Source organism: Colletotrichum paranaense, assembly GCF_030867605.1.
Source record: "Colletotrichum paranaense strain IMI 384185 chromosome Unknown Scaffold_16.1, whole genome shotgun sequence".
Taxonomy (NCBI): domain Eukaryota; kingdom Fungi; phylum Ascomycota; class Sordariomycetes; order Glomerellales; family Glomerellaceae; genus Colletotrichum; species Colletotrichum paranaense.
This window is the reverse complement of record NW_026848974.1, coordinates 81,563-97,083: the sequence shown is the minus strand read 5'-3', so window position 1 is coordinate 97,083 and position 15,521 is coordinate 81,563. Positions and strand designations below refer to the sequence as shown.

The following is a 15,521-nucleotide window of genomic DNA, read 5'->3' as shown; positions in this document are numbered from 1 at the left end:
TGATATGCCAGTAGGCTGTTTCGTTGGCTGTACGCAAACAGCAAACAAATCGAAGGTATCTACTAGAATATTGAGAGAAAACCTCATTCTGCAGAGGTGTAGTAGAAGGTCTCAAGACATGAGAAACTCGCGATACACTACAGTAGTTACGTAGTACTACTCCTCGAACATGACTGTTATCTCTTCCGCTGCTCCCTTCCTTGAGAAAAATCTCTGAACAAAAGAGAGATAGTTTCCAGGCTGCCGTACCCGTCTTTCCTGCTCTTCTACCCATCTGATATGAAGTCGCAACACTTTACCCCTCTTTCATCACACCGATTGCCCATCATGGCAATGAGGCTGCAGGACAAACCAACAGCATATGCTTGACGTCCTATTAGGAAATCTCACCTTGGCAGCCTTCAGCCGCCAAACAACAGCTTAGACTGAGAGGGTGTGAGACCCCTGACAAGCAAACATCAATCTTGCCCTTCTCTCTCCAGACACTGTGTCCGGCTCAGTTCAGATCGTCCTTCAGGAGCGCATGATACGACTGTCATCGTACCGGGCCGTTCCTTTCTACACAATAGCAAAACTTCCGTATGGAACGATATCAAGGTTTCACAACATGAAACTATCAGATCAGCTCTGGGCACTCTGCTCTTTATATATATACAGACGTACGAGATGGTCGAAACCTCTCCCATCAGGAAAACTTTTCACCTCTCCATGGTCATTATAGCACTGCCCAGCCATCAACATCCGTCTCTCGTCACACACGGTGATCACACTGGCCTTACATAAGCCTATACGCGGTCTGCAACCAATCGCCGGCTTCTTTGTAACCACAACCAACAGTGGCAGTCACCAGCCATGCAGTTCAAGACCAGAACGGCCATTGGGTCTGGTGCCGGGATTTGATACGTTGTATGAACAAGGAAAGGAACGCCTCAATCCCGCCAAGCTGTGGACAAGGGCCCTCATCCGTATCCCGCGTATGCCACCTCTTTCCCACTCATAAGATGTCGTAGCAGAGCTGATAGATACTCTAGATGACCGTCATGTCCATAGTTTCGGAAGTTATATTGAGCCGACTCGCAGAGTCTGGACCGGACTCAACCAATGTGTCGGGACGCCCCATCCAGAAAATCGGTTGGTTGGGTCTCGGGAAGAGAGTCGACAGGGTCGTAGTACTCGTACACCTTGTTTTCCTTGTCACGGCCCGTCACTGCAGGTGCCACATACGTTGATATACCCGTCTTGCGGTCGTATGATCTATGAGTGCTTGCCAAGCGCTTGCCACCGCCTCCAGGGAGATCCACTACAAACTGCGGCATCACGAAACCAGCAATCGAACCCCTGATCTTGGACTCCAAGTCGAGAATCGTTTGCAGAGGCGTTCGCAAGTGCTCCACCATCTTGACCATATCACACTGATAGACATAGTACTAGTCCCGTCAGTCCTGCACAACAGGCATCTCAGGGAGGGGGTTACCTTACCGGGAGTATGTTATTATTCGCCAACTTGCGGATGAGCATTGACATAGTGCCTGCATCATCGTTGACCCCGCGGAGTAGCACGGTCTGGTTTCGTACCACGACGCCGGCTTCGAAGAGCTTCTGGCTAGCTTCCTCACTGACCCAGGAGATCTCGTTGGGGTGGTTGAAGTGGGTGTGCAGCGCCACCGCCTTGCCAGCCCTCCTTGCCTTGTTGGACACCGAGACAAGGGCATCTACCCAAGTGTCGTTGGGATCAAGAATGCGAGTCGGGCAAACGGCAAGTCCCTTTGAGGCAAACCGGAAGCGACGTATGTTGGGCATCGAGATCAGTCTGTCACCAATCAGTTCGATTTGGTGAGGCGCCAAGTAATACGAGTCGCCTCCAGAGACTACAATGTCCTGTAGATCCGGTGTATTCTCGATGTACTGGAACACCTTCTCCCATCTGGCAAGGATGGGCTTGAACGAATGCTTGTCGACGGTTTCGGTGTTGGCTCCTACTGCGTAGGAGCGAGTGCAAAACATGCAGTATGTCGGACAGACGGACACGGCTTCGGAGAGATTGATATTAGCCAATACATCAAGGAGGGTCGTGCTTGGCATATGTCTGTTGGTAGAGCTTACGGAGAAACAAAGCCTTATCTGGGTACCGATGGACCAGACCAGGGACTGGTGAATCGGCCTCTTCGTGCAGAGAATCAAGTGTCAGCCGCGGATGATCCGGTACCATCGATGACTGAGTCGGGATGAACTGGCGAAAGATGGGATCGTTGCGAGGGTCAGTCCAGTCGATACGACTGAGAACATACGGGCTGTGGCAACTCGAATTAGCACCTCCGCCTGATATCGACTACTATTCAACCCACGTAAGCCGAACAGACATGGTTGCCTTCTTGATTCCTGCGAGGACGTCGTTGACAAGCTCGTTCCGAGGCTCCATTTCACTGCTGGAACCACGGACAGGGATGTATTCGGGCAAGGTCGCATCAAGAAAGCCTCGCAGCTTCGGAAGTCTTTCGACCATGTTTCTACTCTGAACATGGGGGCGGTGTCAGAATGCAATAGGAAACTCAATTGAGGAGGGAGAGACCTGTCAACTTACGCTCCAACGATAACTCAGGAAGTCCTCTGTGGATATATCTTGCCACCATGGGATCCTGCGCCAGAACTCGTCTCGTCTGCCTCGGTCTGATGTTGATACGTCTTCAACATGATCGTGGTACATTGGTTCTTCGATAACCGTTTCAGAGGCCGCGGCTTGAGCTGCCTGCAAACGAGATGGAGTGGCAATCCAGCGAGCTCCTTGGCCACGCTGTGTTGCCTGGATAAAGCGAGCCGCTGCCCGAACCGGTATACACAACGACAACATTATTGTGCTAAAGTTTTCCTAGTCTGGGGGGCACGTTGGGCAGCCAAAGCTCCAGGGAACGGTCGCCGTTCCGTGGGCGTTGCGGAAATATTCGGCCGTGCCTAACAGCAAGCCGTAACGAGACGGTTGAAATGACCTAGGCTTGGCCAATATGCGGGTTATCACTGCCAGCGTCTTGTCGTATGACTACGGTCAGCACGAGAGGTTGTGGAATAGTGCGTTGGTGGAAGTTCGATGCAGCGAGTCGGAACTGACAGATGGAAAAACGTGTTGTAATCATCAGATAAGAAATCTCTGAGAGATATCCCGATGCAGGACGGGACGAGGGAGGGGGAGGTAGTGGAGGTGTTGGCATATTTCACTCCTGCAAGAACTGTCTCGACATATGGCCAGATTGGAAAGAACAGAGGGCGTTTCGATCTACCGCCGTTCATAACCGTTGGTGAACAACCAACAGTGTGGCAGGGGGCGGAAGGCAAACACCAAGATCAGCCTTCAGCAAACAGGTTACACGGAGAATTTTCCTTCAACGGAATGGGTATCTACCAGCTCAATGGAAAGTCACGGCCAGGTCCTCCTTCTTTTGATGAACTTCCTGTTCAGCCAACTAAAGGCGACTTGGAAGGTAGTTACTGTACCCAGGAGTAAGCAGACTGTTTGCTATGACTTCTCGGAAAGCGCAACACAACCTCGTCTTGTGTAACCTTCCTCTACTTCGCCATAACTCGTGGTATCTTTTACTAACGGTTTTAATTCCGATGACTAGGAAGTTGCTACGCAGGGTGGCAGTCTAGCTGTGCGTTCAGTCACAGTAGCTCGAGGCATGATGGCGGCAACCCCTTACTACACTTCCCCGCGGCGCTTGAGGCGAGAGGTACCACCACAACCTTGCATTATTGCCACGTCTCGCGCAAGTGATATGCCCATGAAATCACGCCTATACACGCATCCATCTGCGCAATATCCAAATCGAGCTGCATTTGCATATATCCTGGCTTGGTCCACTCTCCCTCATCGTCAAACGCTGACTTCCTATTAGCTACCGAGTGTCTGGTCACGCATGCCAGTCCTTTGTCTAGCATCTCACCTCCGAGAAAAATCCCTCGAGAGCCAGCGGTTGATGCCCTAGAAACCCTCCACAAACCCAAGACAATGCAATGCCAGCTGAGCTGCTGTTGTTGCACACCGACTTCCGTATATCATGCACTCGAAACGAATGTCCTGGCCAAGTACACCAGGCTATGATACTGGCCTTTGTCTAACAGCATAAATCCAGTTACGTTGCATGGGATATACCAACTACCTCTCTCAACGAGTCAAGACTAGGTCTCCTGTGATACTTCTGAACTACAACAAACGTTCGGTTGGACCAGGTGTGGGCCCTTGCCTGGGCTTCCCGCTGATCTAACCTTGGAGTTGCCGGACTTACGCCAACAGCAAATTGCATTCCCAAGCTTGGTCTGAGTGAAATCAGGTGGAAAGTGTCCGGGGATTGTCCGTAGCTGTGTTGGTTTACAGCTTACAAAGAAAGAGCTGGCACGGCTGAACATAGTGTTAAAGAAGCCCGTTACCCTTGATCCAACCCTCATGAAGCTTATGTGCCAGACTGGTGTATCTACTGTTGTCGTCTCTCTCTGAAGAACAGGAGAGAAAAAAACAGAAAAGAACCATCAGATATTATCAAGTACCTACCACAGCCATGGCCGTGTCTAGACCAAGTCAGCTCGATCAGCGTACAGCATCAGTGTCTCAGGTAGCGGCCGCTCCAAACATGGATGTCGAGGAAACCACACGCTCCAGGGCGTGTGGCATGCCGTCACTCCGCCATAAAACAGGCATAGGGCATGTTCATGGACCCCTCAGCTCTCCTCCTTGTTTCTTCTAGCGGACCTGACTGATCTGACTTACGTCCCTTTGAGCAGATTGCCGTCGCTACGACCCGTTTCTCACTCCAGCCCCGTTGCCATAACCCGACGCCCGACGTTGCCCCAGACTCAGCAGCCTTCGACGGTACATCATGCCTCTAACGACCAGGTCAAGGTGCTATCAAGAGAGCCCGTAGACGGTGGATGGGGGGCTTGGTCCGTTCTTGTAGGATCAACGGCGTTTATGATCCCGACGTTCGGTCTAATGACGACCGTGGGCATCTTTCAGGTGTATTGGAAGGAAAACCAGCTTGCTCCGTGGTCTAACACGGACATATCCTGGATTATATCCATCTTTGGGTTTCTATCTGTTCTACTCTGCGGCCCCTTTGGCATCCTGTTCGACACGTTCGGGCCCCGATGGCTCGTGACCCCCGCAACAATTGTGTACAGCGCGGCCTTCCTGGGCGTCGCCTTCAGCAGTCAATACTGGCAATTCATGGTCTGCTTCTGTGCTGCCGGTATAAGTGCAGGTAGGTTCTTTGTCCATCTCGGGCAAAGCGTAACTGTCAAGAATTATCCTAACGTTACGGACGTAGCGGCTTTGACCACCACTGCGCTAGCCGTTATTAATCATTGGTTCGACGACAAGAAGGGACTGGCCATGGGCATTTGCACCATGGGTGGAGGACTGGGTGGGGTGATCTTCTCCGTGGTGCTTCGGTTCACCACGAAGAACTTCGAGTGGACGACGGCAAGCCTCATCCACTTTGCCATAATTTGCGCCTTTTTATCCCTCGGGTGCGCCTTGACGAGGCCCAGAGTACTCAAGGCTCGCAAAGGAAAGATGTGGGACTTTGCCTGCTTCAGGCGTTGGAAGTTTGTCCTCTTCACCTTCAGCGTATGCGGTATGGCAGTTGTACCACACCAACTTCATCAAGTATCAGTAGCCCTAATGCAATGTGATGGCAGGCTTCGAGTTGGTGCTGTTCGTAGCGTGGGGTCTCCTGCCCACGTATGCCAGAATAGTCAAGCTCGGCGATGTATTCTACTTGATCCTTGTCTTCAGTGTGTAAGTTCACCACCCCCCTTGATCGCCGTGGAATCTCAGGGCCGGCGCTTGGTTCTTCAGCTTATGCTTTCTCAGGGGGTCTTCCTTCGGCAGGATTGTTCCTGGATATTTCACCGATAAAATAGGCCCCTTCAATGTGACTATACTCATGACAATATTCACAGAGGCGACCATGCTTGTGTTGTGGCTAGCGTTCGGAGACACGTCCGCGCCTACGCTCTATGCCGTGGCCTTTTGTCTTGGATTCGGTACCGGTAGCTTTGTGTCGACGGCTGCTACATGTCTTGGACGACTCTGCGACCCGCAAGACAGTGGCACATACATCGGCTGCTGCTATGCTGTTGTGAGTCTGGCAACCTTAGTCGGCAACCCAGCCAGTCAGGCTGTCCTAGGGGACGGTGAGGGCAGCCGCACTCGCCTGATGATTGTCTTTCTTGCGATAGTCCTCGCAATGGCGCTTGCGAGTTGCTGCTTTGTCCGGTGGTTGTGTATGAAACGCAGCTGGAAATGGTTGGCAAAGGTGTGATTCGAAAAAAAATTGTTGATACCAAACATCCGACCACGAGCACGAGGGCCGAAAATTCCTTTCTTATTTATAACTGGGGTCGGCAAGGATCCCCTCAGACTGACGATGGAGGATGACTGGGCAGACCGGCAGTCTTGGCTATCCCGGTGAGGCACTGTTCCAACGTGGTTGGCTGACGACAGCGTTGACTATCTGGTTCAAGGAGCGCCTCATGCAGCCCTCGTCGAAAATGACTTGCAGGATCGGACCAAAGGTTGCAGGACGATGACCGCCCAACGCAAAGCGGTTACGAGATCGTATGATAACAGAAGAGTGAAGCTGGTCAGAGCGAACGGAATGACATACACCGCAACTTGAACTGTTTTTGGACGCTTTCATGTTTTACTACCTTAGTAACCTTGAATTCATATACTTACTTACCTTATTTGACCCAAGGGGTTTAGCCAAACTTTCACACCATAGGAATGTGTCCTCGAATCATGTTCGCGCAATGGCTTCATAGTACATTAGGCCCAAGCATGGCGGCCTCCCCTGCTTGTCATCGAGTTACCCGGCCGGCAACGGCACAGTGCCTTCCTTGATATACTTACCGTGATGACCATTTCGCCTACATGGGTCGAAGATCTGAATATGCAAGTTATCAGACGTGCGTATCTACAATCCCACGGGGAAAGTGTCCGGAATATCCGCCACGCCTTCCAAGGCCAAGGAGACATTGTACAACCAACGGGGCTCGACGGACCAAGACCGGGTATAAGCCAGCTTACCCCGTTTTTACACAGTTTGACAACTTAAAAACTATCATTAGGGACTTTGTGAGCGTCGTGGACGAGTGCGGCGAGGAGTCGAATTGGCTGTAGGTGGTTGAGGCTGCTGGTCGAAGGGTAAGATTTTCAGTGGAACGGGTGGATTCCATTACAGTAGAGAACGTCCTACTGTGCAAATCACTTGTGAGTCCAACTAAAACCGAAACTGTAGCTCGAGGTCCAACTAGGAGCCGTTGGTGAGTCCCGTCGCCATGGCTCTTGGGATGAGCCTTGACCAGTTGTGGTCTGCCATGGAGACCGCGAGACGAGGTCCGGATCAAGAAATCCGGTAAAATCAGACTCACAACCACTGAAAGTTATCCAAAGGGAAGTTAACGCGAGTACAGATTCAGACTAAAGTGAGACTAAGGTACGCTTCACCAACAACCGGGGTTTGAGTAAGACTATCGAAAAGATTCGGCCAGTCGCGGGAAAAGTGTCCCGCCTTTGAGGTGAATAGGGTGGGAAAGAAGGATCTTGTGAGGGCATGGGAAGACCCAGGGGTGGCAGACTAGTGAGGGTGAACCCAGTCGCCGACACGGGGTTTTCCGTTGTTGACTTGAGGAGCCCATGCCGGAGTCGGCAGCCTTTGACAATGAAAGTACAGATAGGTTTCGAAGACGTCAACGCCGACTCCTGTCTGCCGTTGCCATTCCTGGGCATTTTTCCCAAAAAGAAAGCAGATCGTCACTGCTACGTTCCCGTTCGGGCGCTTACTTCCATGCCCGCTGCGCCGCGAGCTTGCGAGGTGGGACATACGACCCATCCGTTCTCCGGACGCTGTGTGACATTGTACGACGTGGCAACTTGTGGGGGATCAATGAGCGAGAGACATAGGTCATATATTCGTACCGTCGACAGGCCCCCGTATGAAGGCAGAATTTGCACTTCGCTGCTTACATCACAACGAAGTGGACCGCCGAGAAGGCTACTGGCCGTCAGTTGATGTTCCATTGAGATAACACTGGGCCGGCTTGGAATAGGAAGTTCGGTGAGCGGTCCGAGTCATTGTTGTAGGTATGTCTTGTACCAAAAAAGAGCCCTCGGTGGGATGATACATAGGGGGGCTTGGCTCGAGATTGGGATTGACGAAAGGAACACAGGGGCGCGAGGCGTTCGGACGAGACCAGATCCGCGAGACGCGGTTCCTCTGCAAACGGCCAAGCCACACCCGTTGGAATGGAAAGAAAAGAAATCCCAGGACTTTACACCGGTTCGATTTCTCTATCCTGTCAGGGCGGTGGTTTCGGCGCGGCCCGTTAGCCCAAGTTTTTGGGGAGGGGGAAACGACGTGATCGACTGTCTTTGTTATTCTGGATCAGAAATGTCGCGATCGAGAAACTAGTCAAAACCTTAAACAGCGGTCGACGTTTGTGACTCTGACGCTCCATCATGACATTTCTGATTCTATTTGGGATAATTGTGTAAGGGAGAGGGCCACTTTGCTATACCGAATCCGCTTCGATATGGAGACCGGGTGTCCAAGCTCGAAGACATGCGGGATTCCGCCCTCTGGCCCCCCCTTGGAAAGTGGACAAATACCCGTTGCTTATCTCGCGTGCCAAGGCGAGATGAATGTCTGATTTGAAGTATAAACTTACAAGGGGCAGAAGAGCCGAGACGGTGACGCAGAGGTTAAGGGATCGGGAAGACCTGGTCGAAGCCCCTATTGGGAATATTGAGATGTGAGCACCACAAAGGCCCGGGGAAGATCTCGGAGGGTCCTCGGTGTGCTCTCCCGTCCACGAAGATGGGACACGTTTTCTTGGTCTCACTACGTGCTCACCGTCAGACTGCGTCCTGCAGGCCAGAGACATCAGATCAGGTCGGCGGGCGGGCGCCGACGTGACATCTCGAGCATCGTAGCGCGACTTCTGTAGTCTAGCCCCGGAAATCATAGTCATTGTTTCGGCCGTAAGGGCCCTGGAGAAGTTCGAGAGTGTTGTAATAGCGTTCAAGGGTGGTCGACAGCTAGACCAAAACCATCTTGACCGAGGGAGGAGACAAACAAGGCCCGAGAAAGCCCTGTGGGGGTCGCTCAGCTGCCACGTTCAGGTCGCTACGAACCGCGGCATTTATACACGGATGTTTCACCGGGTAGCTGTTTATGGACACATTCGCGTGTGAGGATAGCTACATATAGTATGCCTCCTCCGTCACCAATCGCGGCTAGAGGCTCTGCAACAATGTGTAGGAAGGGCCATTGCCATGCTCGAGTGCCTTTGCCGAAACATGTTTCTCCGCCTTGTGGGACTGTTTCCTTTCGTTTACTTGTCTCTGTCAGAATCGATCTTTGATGAGTCGCCGGGATGGATGTGAAGGATGCTGCTGGCACAAAGGAACGCAGCTATATTGGTCTGCATTCCCCGCGATGGATGGCAATCATGTCCTAAGTTCAAACCAACCTATCCGGCAGGCGACAATGCTAGCGCAATACGACCGAAATCCTTTTACTCTCCTCGGGGTACATGAAAGAGAGTAATCACGATGCTCGTCACTTGTGGTATCTCAGCACGCGCGTTGGAGGCATGCCCCCTGAAGTGCTCTGTTGTGTGCCTGGGTTCCGCCACCACCCAAGGCGGCCAAAATGAGGGGTTCGAACTCAACCATCCAATACCCAGGAGGAACACCAGCTGGATCTTCTGCAAAGTCATCATTATAATCTGGACGTGTGCGTTACCGCCCCTGTCATGCCGCCTGTCACATTCATGGCACTTGTCGGCTCGGCGAGCCTAGTCACGGCGCCCCCCTCATCGCTGGCCGTACCCCCGATTCACTCTTGATAGGATAGGAGAAGAGCTGGAAATGCCATAATTGAACTGTCCCGTCCCCAGCACCCTTATGTCCCTTGGACACGACTCTTATCAGTGAAGCCAAATGAAAAGGAAACAGTGAAGGATCTTCTTCAGAGGTGTCACTTCTCCGCTAAACCGATCTGCTGGGCGACAGCAAGGATCACGTTCCCTCCCGAAGCTCTTTCCCTTTCGCAAAAATTCCGAGACTGTCTCTCTCGAATATGTTCTGGGTGTGTTACACATGGTCCCGAGTCCCTGGGTAAGGCCCGTGGGAGGTTTGGCTTCGTTTGTGAACCTTCAACCTCAGGAGGTAAGAAGCCTCTGAGGTGAACAAACAGGGCTTTCGGACCACGACCTATCTGAAGTTGACTTCTTGTGCATCGTAGCCTCCAGTCGTTTCTCGTCGTTATAGAAGTTGGCCAACGCTGCATTAATACTACCACGTAGCATCTGGAAACTACGTAGAACGCCTCCTTCTATCCGTATAGCCCGGGCTTTCACAATACCGGTACTCCTTTGGCATTATATATCCGCTGCATATAGTCGCTAGGTAGTCTCGGGTGTAAGCAGTGCCGTATGTACCTTTCGTGATACTGGACATTTGTGTACTTTATGGCAATGCTTTGATGACCGCTCACCCAACCGCCTGAAAGGCAGTTGCCTCTCTGACTCTTAGCATTCTGCCCTGATTCAAACACACTAGAGCAATGCTTCGGCCTTGTTTAGCTACTTCTTCAACATATTTCACATGTTTTGTCAGCAGCCAGAGGAGGTATCTCATATAATATACGAATACGGAGCTTTCACTAGGTCATACATGGGTTCCTGCTCCAGTAAGGCCTGCCCGACTCTCCGCTAGCCCCTTCAAAGACCTCCTCAGGCTGAGAATGACACTTGCCAAACGAGTATCCAGGCACCTCTTTAGCTTTCCCATACCCTGAAGCGGCTCCCCTACAACTAAACTACTTACTTCTTTCGCGCCCCGAAATTGCGCTTCCACATTCCCTTTATATTCCTCAACCCAGATTCTCAGGATGCTAAATCGGATTCTTCGGGTTCCGAAAGAGGTTCTCTACTGTAATCATCAAACCAGAACCTCGGATCGTTGGGGTAGATTCTCAAACTCTTATACCAGAGTACTGTCAGTCAAACCTTCACTATAACCGAACGCTACTCCTTAAACTCGCCAACAGTGTCCTCAAGCGCAGTCATGACCTATGACACGGTGATCCAGCAGTAGGTAGAGCGCTACCTTCGACGTGGTAATTGGAGACACCGACACTCTGACGGGGCAATTGCAAAGGATTTAGGCTGCGCCAGTCGGACTGCCACTTTCAGATGTACGTAGACGACGGATCTCAGAGTAAGCATCGACTTTCCAATCCCTATACACACCTGTGAGATGCACTACAGTACTGCTACAATGACTAGCTGTCCGTCGACCGTCTGCGAATGTCGATCGCCCTTGAGTTCACTGGCTCCAAGTACCAGGAGAACCGGGCTGACGGTCACGCAAAGCCTGTATTGGGCAAATGATCAACTTAGTAGTCAATGCAGGTGGATGATGAGCTATGGAAGTTTATTTCCAAGCTATGGAACTCAACTTCGCCACGAAGTCACCATGAAGAAAGATACTATCAATCTACTGGAGATGCTCGTGGGTTGTCTACGCTTAGGACTCAGTCGAACCCTACGACAAGCTGCGTCGTGGCACTATAAGCGGCACTGTAGAGGACTTTAAGATTTGAGACAACTTAGCATAGTTCAGTGAGCGTCTACTTGACGTTGTCAGAATTCAAAGATCCCCTTCTTCCCCTGAAACGTACTCTGGCCCGGGATATTAACCACCTAGCCTCGGCCCGGGGGAAGCCTTACGAGCCCCCCACAAACGACCACCAGTACTATGCAAACAACCCCCGATCTTATTGCATGCTCCCTGATGGCGACTGGCTTTTGTGAACTATCCCTGGTTCTCATAGCGAATGCAAGGCAGACAATGCCTCTTCCGGCTTTGGGATACAAATTTCCTCAAATGCAGTACAAACCCCAAACTCTCCCCCCTGCGATATCCTCAGAGAAACCATCACCACCCCCAATCGACGGCAACAAACAGACACCACATGTTCGACGATATAACATCATCAAAAAGACCGTTGTGAAACCAAACGGCCCAAATAAACGGCGCCACACCGTTGGCGCTTACGGCCGTAGACTCCTGTCCGTGTGGGCGCGCAAAGCTTAAAAGTCGCAAGTGCGACGACGCCGTCCAAGTCTCGAGACGACGCTAGACTGCCGGCCTAATGGCAGCATATTGGTCAGTGAACGAACAGGAAGAGTAAAAAAAAAAAAAGCACCTGCCTAAATCCAAACTTGTGAGCACTTAGCTCGACTAAAGGTGCTCTTAGACTCTTCCTGGCCCCAAGCTAACAACGGAGAATTATTTGTCAATTCCTTAGCTTGACTAACGGGTATCTCCGTAAGATCGGGCAGGTTGTCATGGCGCGCGCGCGCTTGCGAGATCTCGCTGCCTTTTCCATAGTCGGCGATTCTTGCGCTCGCGTTCCCGAGTCTGTAGGTACGTGACCTCGGACCGGCGGTCGGTGACAACAAGTCAAGATCGTTCAGCAGGGCTTGTGCACATTGAAACCTGGTATCATATTCGATCATTAATAAGACAGCACATGCGTCAATCTCCCCAACTACCCCGGCAATGCCCCTTTTCCCAAACCTTGGCCACTAAACCCCCTATTTCTCAAAGCCCAGCCAATACACTTTGGATGCCAACGCTACTAGCATCGTCGCGACGTTGCACAAATGCCTTGAAGTCGGCCTTGGTAAGCTTCTTGCCCTGGCCAGAGGGGCCCGCCGCGAGCGTGCGAGACTTCTCCCTTAGCGCCTCGGGTCCGACAATGAAGAGGGAGCCAATATCAGTGAGAAGCTCGGCCGAGGTTTCTACGTCCGGTGCGAGCGACCACTCCTTGAGAGTGGAAGAGTACTTGGACAGATCCTGCGCGACCATGAGTCCGCCCGTAGCATTGACCTGGAACTTTTTGAAGTGGTCAAAGAGCAGAGCCAGGACGGCGAGTGCGACCTCGGAGCTCCAGACCTCCAAGTTCTGGCCGTCCACAGCCTGGGCGGCGTGCTTGGAGACGCGGGAGAGAAACTGGCTCATTTGTAAACAGGTGGGCGTCTGAAGTGAATCCAGATCTGCGTCGCGAGGACGGAAGTCAAACTTCTTCTGACTGGAAAGAGAGCGCGTGACCCAGTTGGTAACGACATCGATGGAGCTGCGCATCACGGCGTTCGTCTTGCGCTCGATGCCGTCAATGGCGGATTTTGTCTGCGTGGACATGCTGCGGCGGACTGTCGTGTTGGATTCGGCCAGCTTGATCAGCACAGTAGTAATGAAGCGTTCCATGATACTAGTGATGGTCACCGCGGGACGGATTGAAGGGAGGTAGCTCAAGTCTGGTTCCGATTTGATATTTTCCTGAGAAGTCGCCTGGTCGAGCGCGGCGTCCAAAGCCGTCTCCACATAGACGCGACCCATTGTTGTGAGCAAAAGGTTTAGGAGAACGTTGACGTCCTTTGGTGTGTCGGCGGGAGAGCCAAGTTCGAGGGTTCTTCGGACGGATTCCGCGAGCCACTTCATCATTCTCTTGGCATTCGCTATGCTCAGAATGCCGTCTTCTTCTGACACCTCAACGTCGTTTTTGTTGTCATTGTTGTCTTGTATTCCTGCAACACGAAGCATCATAGCCTTCTGAGTGGCTGTTAACTCAGAGGAGTCGAGGCGCTCGAGATATGCATCCTTGGCCGACGATAGCATTTGTGAACTCTGTTGTGCAAGTGAGGCCATGAAGCCAGTCGGTGCCTTCTTTCTCTTGGAGTGGTATGTTGTGAATTTGAAGAGCAACGAGTTGTACGTTTCCTCAAGACTCTTCCTCTCTCGGTCAATGTATGAATTACCAACAAGGTAGGGAACGAAAAGTTCCTCCATCTGCTGGTCCAGTGTCTGGGAGATTTGGGGGGAAGCCGGTTCCGGATGTTCGGTAAGGCCGTGTGATTTGAGGTCTTCGATCAAAGAACTGATGTATGTCCTCGATGAGTGCAGTGATCTGAGGAACGCCAAGGAAGAGATTTCGTTGGCCTTGTCCAGCACCATCTCGAGCCTTTGTTGAACAGACTGCTGGAACACTCGCTGAATGAATTTGATCAAAACAGTCTCGTAAAAGGGGAAGGCGCGCTTGATGATGAAGGATTCCTCCTGCATGACGAGTTTGACCTCGTCAACGAGAGATTGTAGGCTGGCTTCGACGCCAGGTGGTTCAGAATCGGGATCTGCAATCTGTTCCCATGTGTCGCCGTCCAACATAACTTCATCCGAAATCAATTGGTCTCTGTCGATGAAGAACTGGTGCTGATTTACAAAGGTCGCGATGACGCTGGAGCCACCGTTGAAGTCGTACAGGACCTTGGAGCACTCCATCATGTCGTCGAAGTTTTGGCGTCGGTAACTGCTGTTGAACTGCTTGAGAAGCTCCTGCTCCAAAGACTCGGAGAACTTCTCGAGTAGTTCTCTTGTGTTGTGCACGCGATTTGTTCCCGTGACGCCGTTCGTAACGCCGTTTCCTCGGAACCCGTTTGTACCATTCGTCTGACCCCAAGAGGTCGGGTCTAGCCGCTGACTGATTCGCATGAGCTGTCGGGAGATAACTGCGCATCGGACCTTGTTCTCGGCTCCTCCCTGTCTCTGGATCTCCTCTAATGACGTGAGCTGGCCCGTCTCGCTAACCTCAATCCAGCATTGGATGAGGAAGTTGGCATCCTGGGCTCGCCTCCGTTTTCTGTCCAGCTCTTCAAGCTTCTCTCCAATCTGCACAGCAATATTACCGCCTGCTTCTTGTCTCGCACTTCTGTCGCCGTTTGTCGCGGATTGGTTTAATGATAGATCGAGTGCTTCGAAGGAGGCCATGGACTGGTCGAGCTTTCGACCGAGGGTATCGAGTGTTTGATCATGCTGGGCTTCGGCCCTTCGTACATTGGACTGGAGTTCCGATTCCTTCTCCTGGAGTTCTTCGGACAACGATCCAAGCTGCGACAGCGCATCTGCAGAGAGGGGTTAGTGAGGAAGGCACGAGACGAAGGGAACGAAGCTGCCATACTCTCAAAGGTGCGAATGAGTGGCTTGGGGTCAAAGGCGGGTTGCGATGGACCTGATCGGCGGTTCGCAGGTACGGCATTCTCGGCAAGAGTGTCGACGAATTCGCGGACCACGAAGTCCTGGTTCGAGAAGTCCTCGAGGGTGAAGCTGGGCCCTTGAGGGAAGAGGGACTTGGCCCCAGAAGGGGCCCGTTCCATGTTGGCGGTCGGGCAGAAAGCGAATTTACTTGTGCAGATTCAATCGAATGGCAATTTGCTACATGGCTCTTGAGTCTTGGTATTGTGTAATCGGATTGTCGTCGGCAGCTTGTCGCTCAATGTGTGGTATCGCGGTCGAGGTTGTGTGTTTCGGGAGCACGGGTATCCGCGTTGCTGCTCCCAGCGAGTGACGAACTGTCTGTCCCTTGCTTGAGCTTGGACCACTGCAAGTCACTGCCCCGCCTTTG

General features: G+C 52.0%; 5 protein-coding genes across 5 annotated transcripts; 2 read left to right on the top strand and 3 right to left on the bottom strand.

Moving 5' to 3' along the window:
• Positions 1–1,094: 1,094 nt before the first annotated feature.
• On the bottom strand, positions 1,095–2,848 carry CPAR01_14555 (L-lysine 2,3-aminomutase; the record flags this gene model as incomplete). The annotated part of the gene is made up of 5 exons (XM_060498806.1): positions 1,095–1,427; positions 1,480–2,030; positions 2,104–2,291; positions 2,346–2,512; positions 2,582–2,848. 5 exons carry the CDS (start codon positions 2,846–2,848, stop codon positions 1,095–1,097), a joined length of 1,506 nt encoding a protein of 501 aa, XP_060342269.1.
• A 1,699-nt stretch (positions 2,849–4,547) lies between these two features.
• On the top strand, positions 4,548–6,579 carry CPAR01_14554 (uncharacterized protein; the record flags this gene model as incomplete). The annotated part of the gene is made up of 6 exons (XM_060498805.1): positions 4,548–4,581; positions 4,734–5,246; positions 5,313–5,621; positions 5,686–5,785; positions 5,861–6,128; positions 6,436–6,579. 6 exons carry the CDS (start codon positions 4,548–4,550, stop codon positions 6,577–6,579), a joined length of 1,368 nt encoding a protein of 455 aa, XP_060342268.1.
• A 326-nt stretch (positions 6,580–6,905) lies between these two features.
• Positions 6,906–7,106, top strand: CPAR01_14553 (uncharacterized protein; the record flags this gene model as incomplete). Its single annotated transcript, XM_060498804.1, has 1 exon — positions 6,906–7,106. One exon carries the CDS (start codon positions 6,906–6,908, stop codon positions 7,104–7,106), a length of 201 nt encoding a protein of 66 aa, XP_060342267.1.
• Positions 7,107–9,567: 2,461 nt separating this feature from the next.
• Positions 9,568–9,774, bottom strand: CPAR01_14552 (uncharacterized protein; the record flags this gene model as incomplete). Its single annotated transcript, XM_060498803.1, has 1 exon — positions 9,568–9,774. One exon carries the CDS (start codon positions 9,772–9,774, stop codon positions 9,568–9,570), a length of 207 nt encoding a protein of 68 aa, XP_060342266.1.
• Positions 9,775–12,664: 2,890 nt separating this feature from the next.
• CPAR01_14551 (exocyst complex component Sec10) lies at positions 12,665–15,273 on the bottom strand (the record flags this gene model as incomplete). Its single annotated transcript, XM_060498802.1, has 2 exons — positions 12,665–15,021; positions 15,078–15,273. 2 exons carry the CDS (start codon positions 15,271–15,273, stop codon positions 12,665–12,667), a joined length of 2,553 nt encoding a protein of 850 aa, XP_060342265.1.
• Between the last annotated feature and the right edge of the window lie 248 nt (positions 15,274–15,521).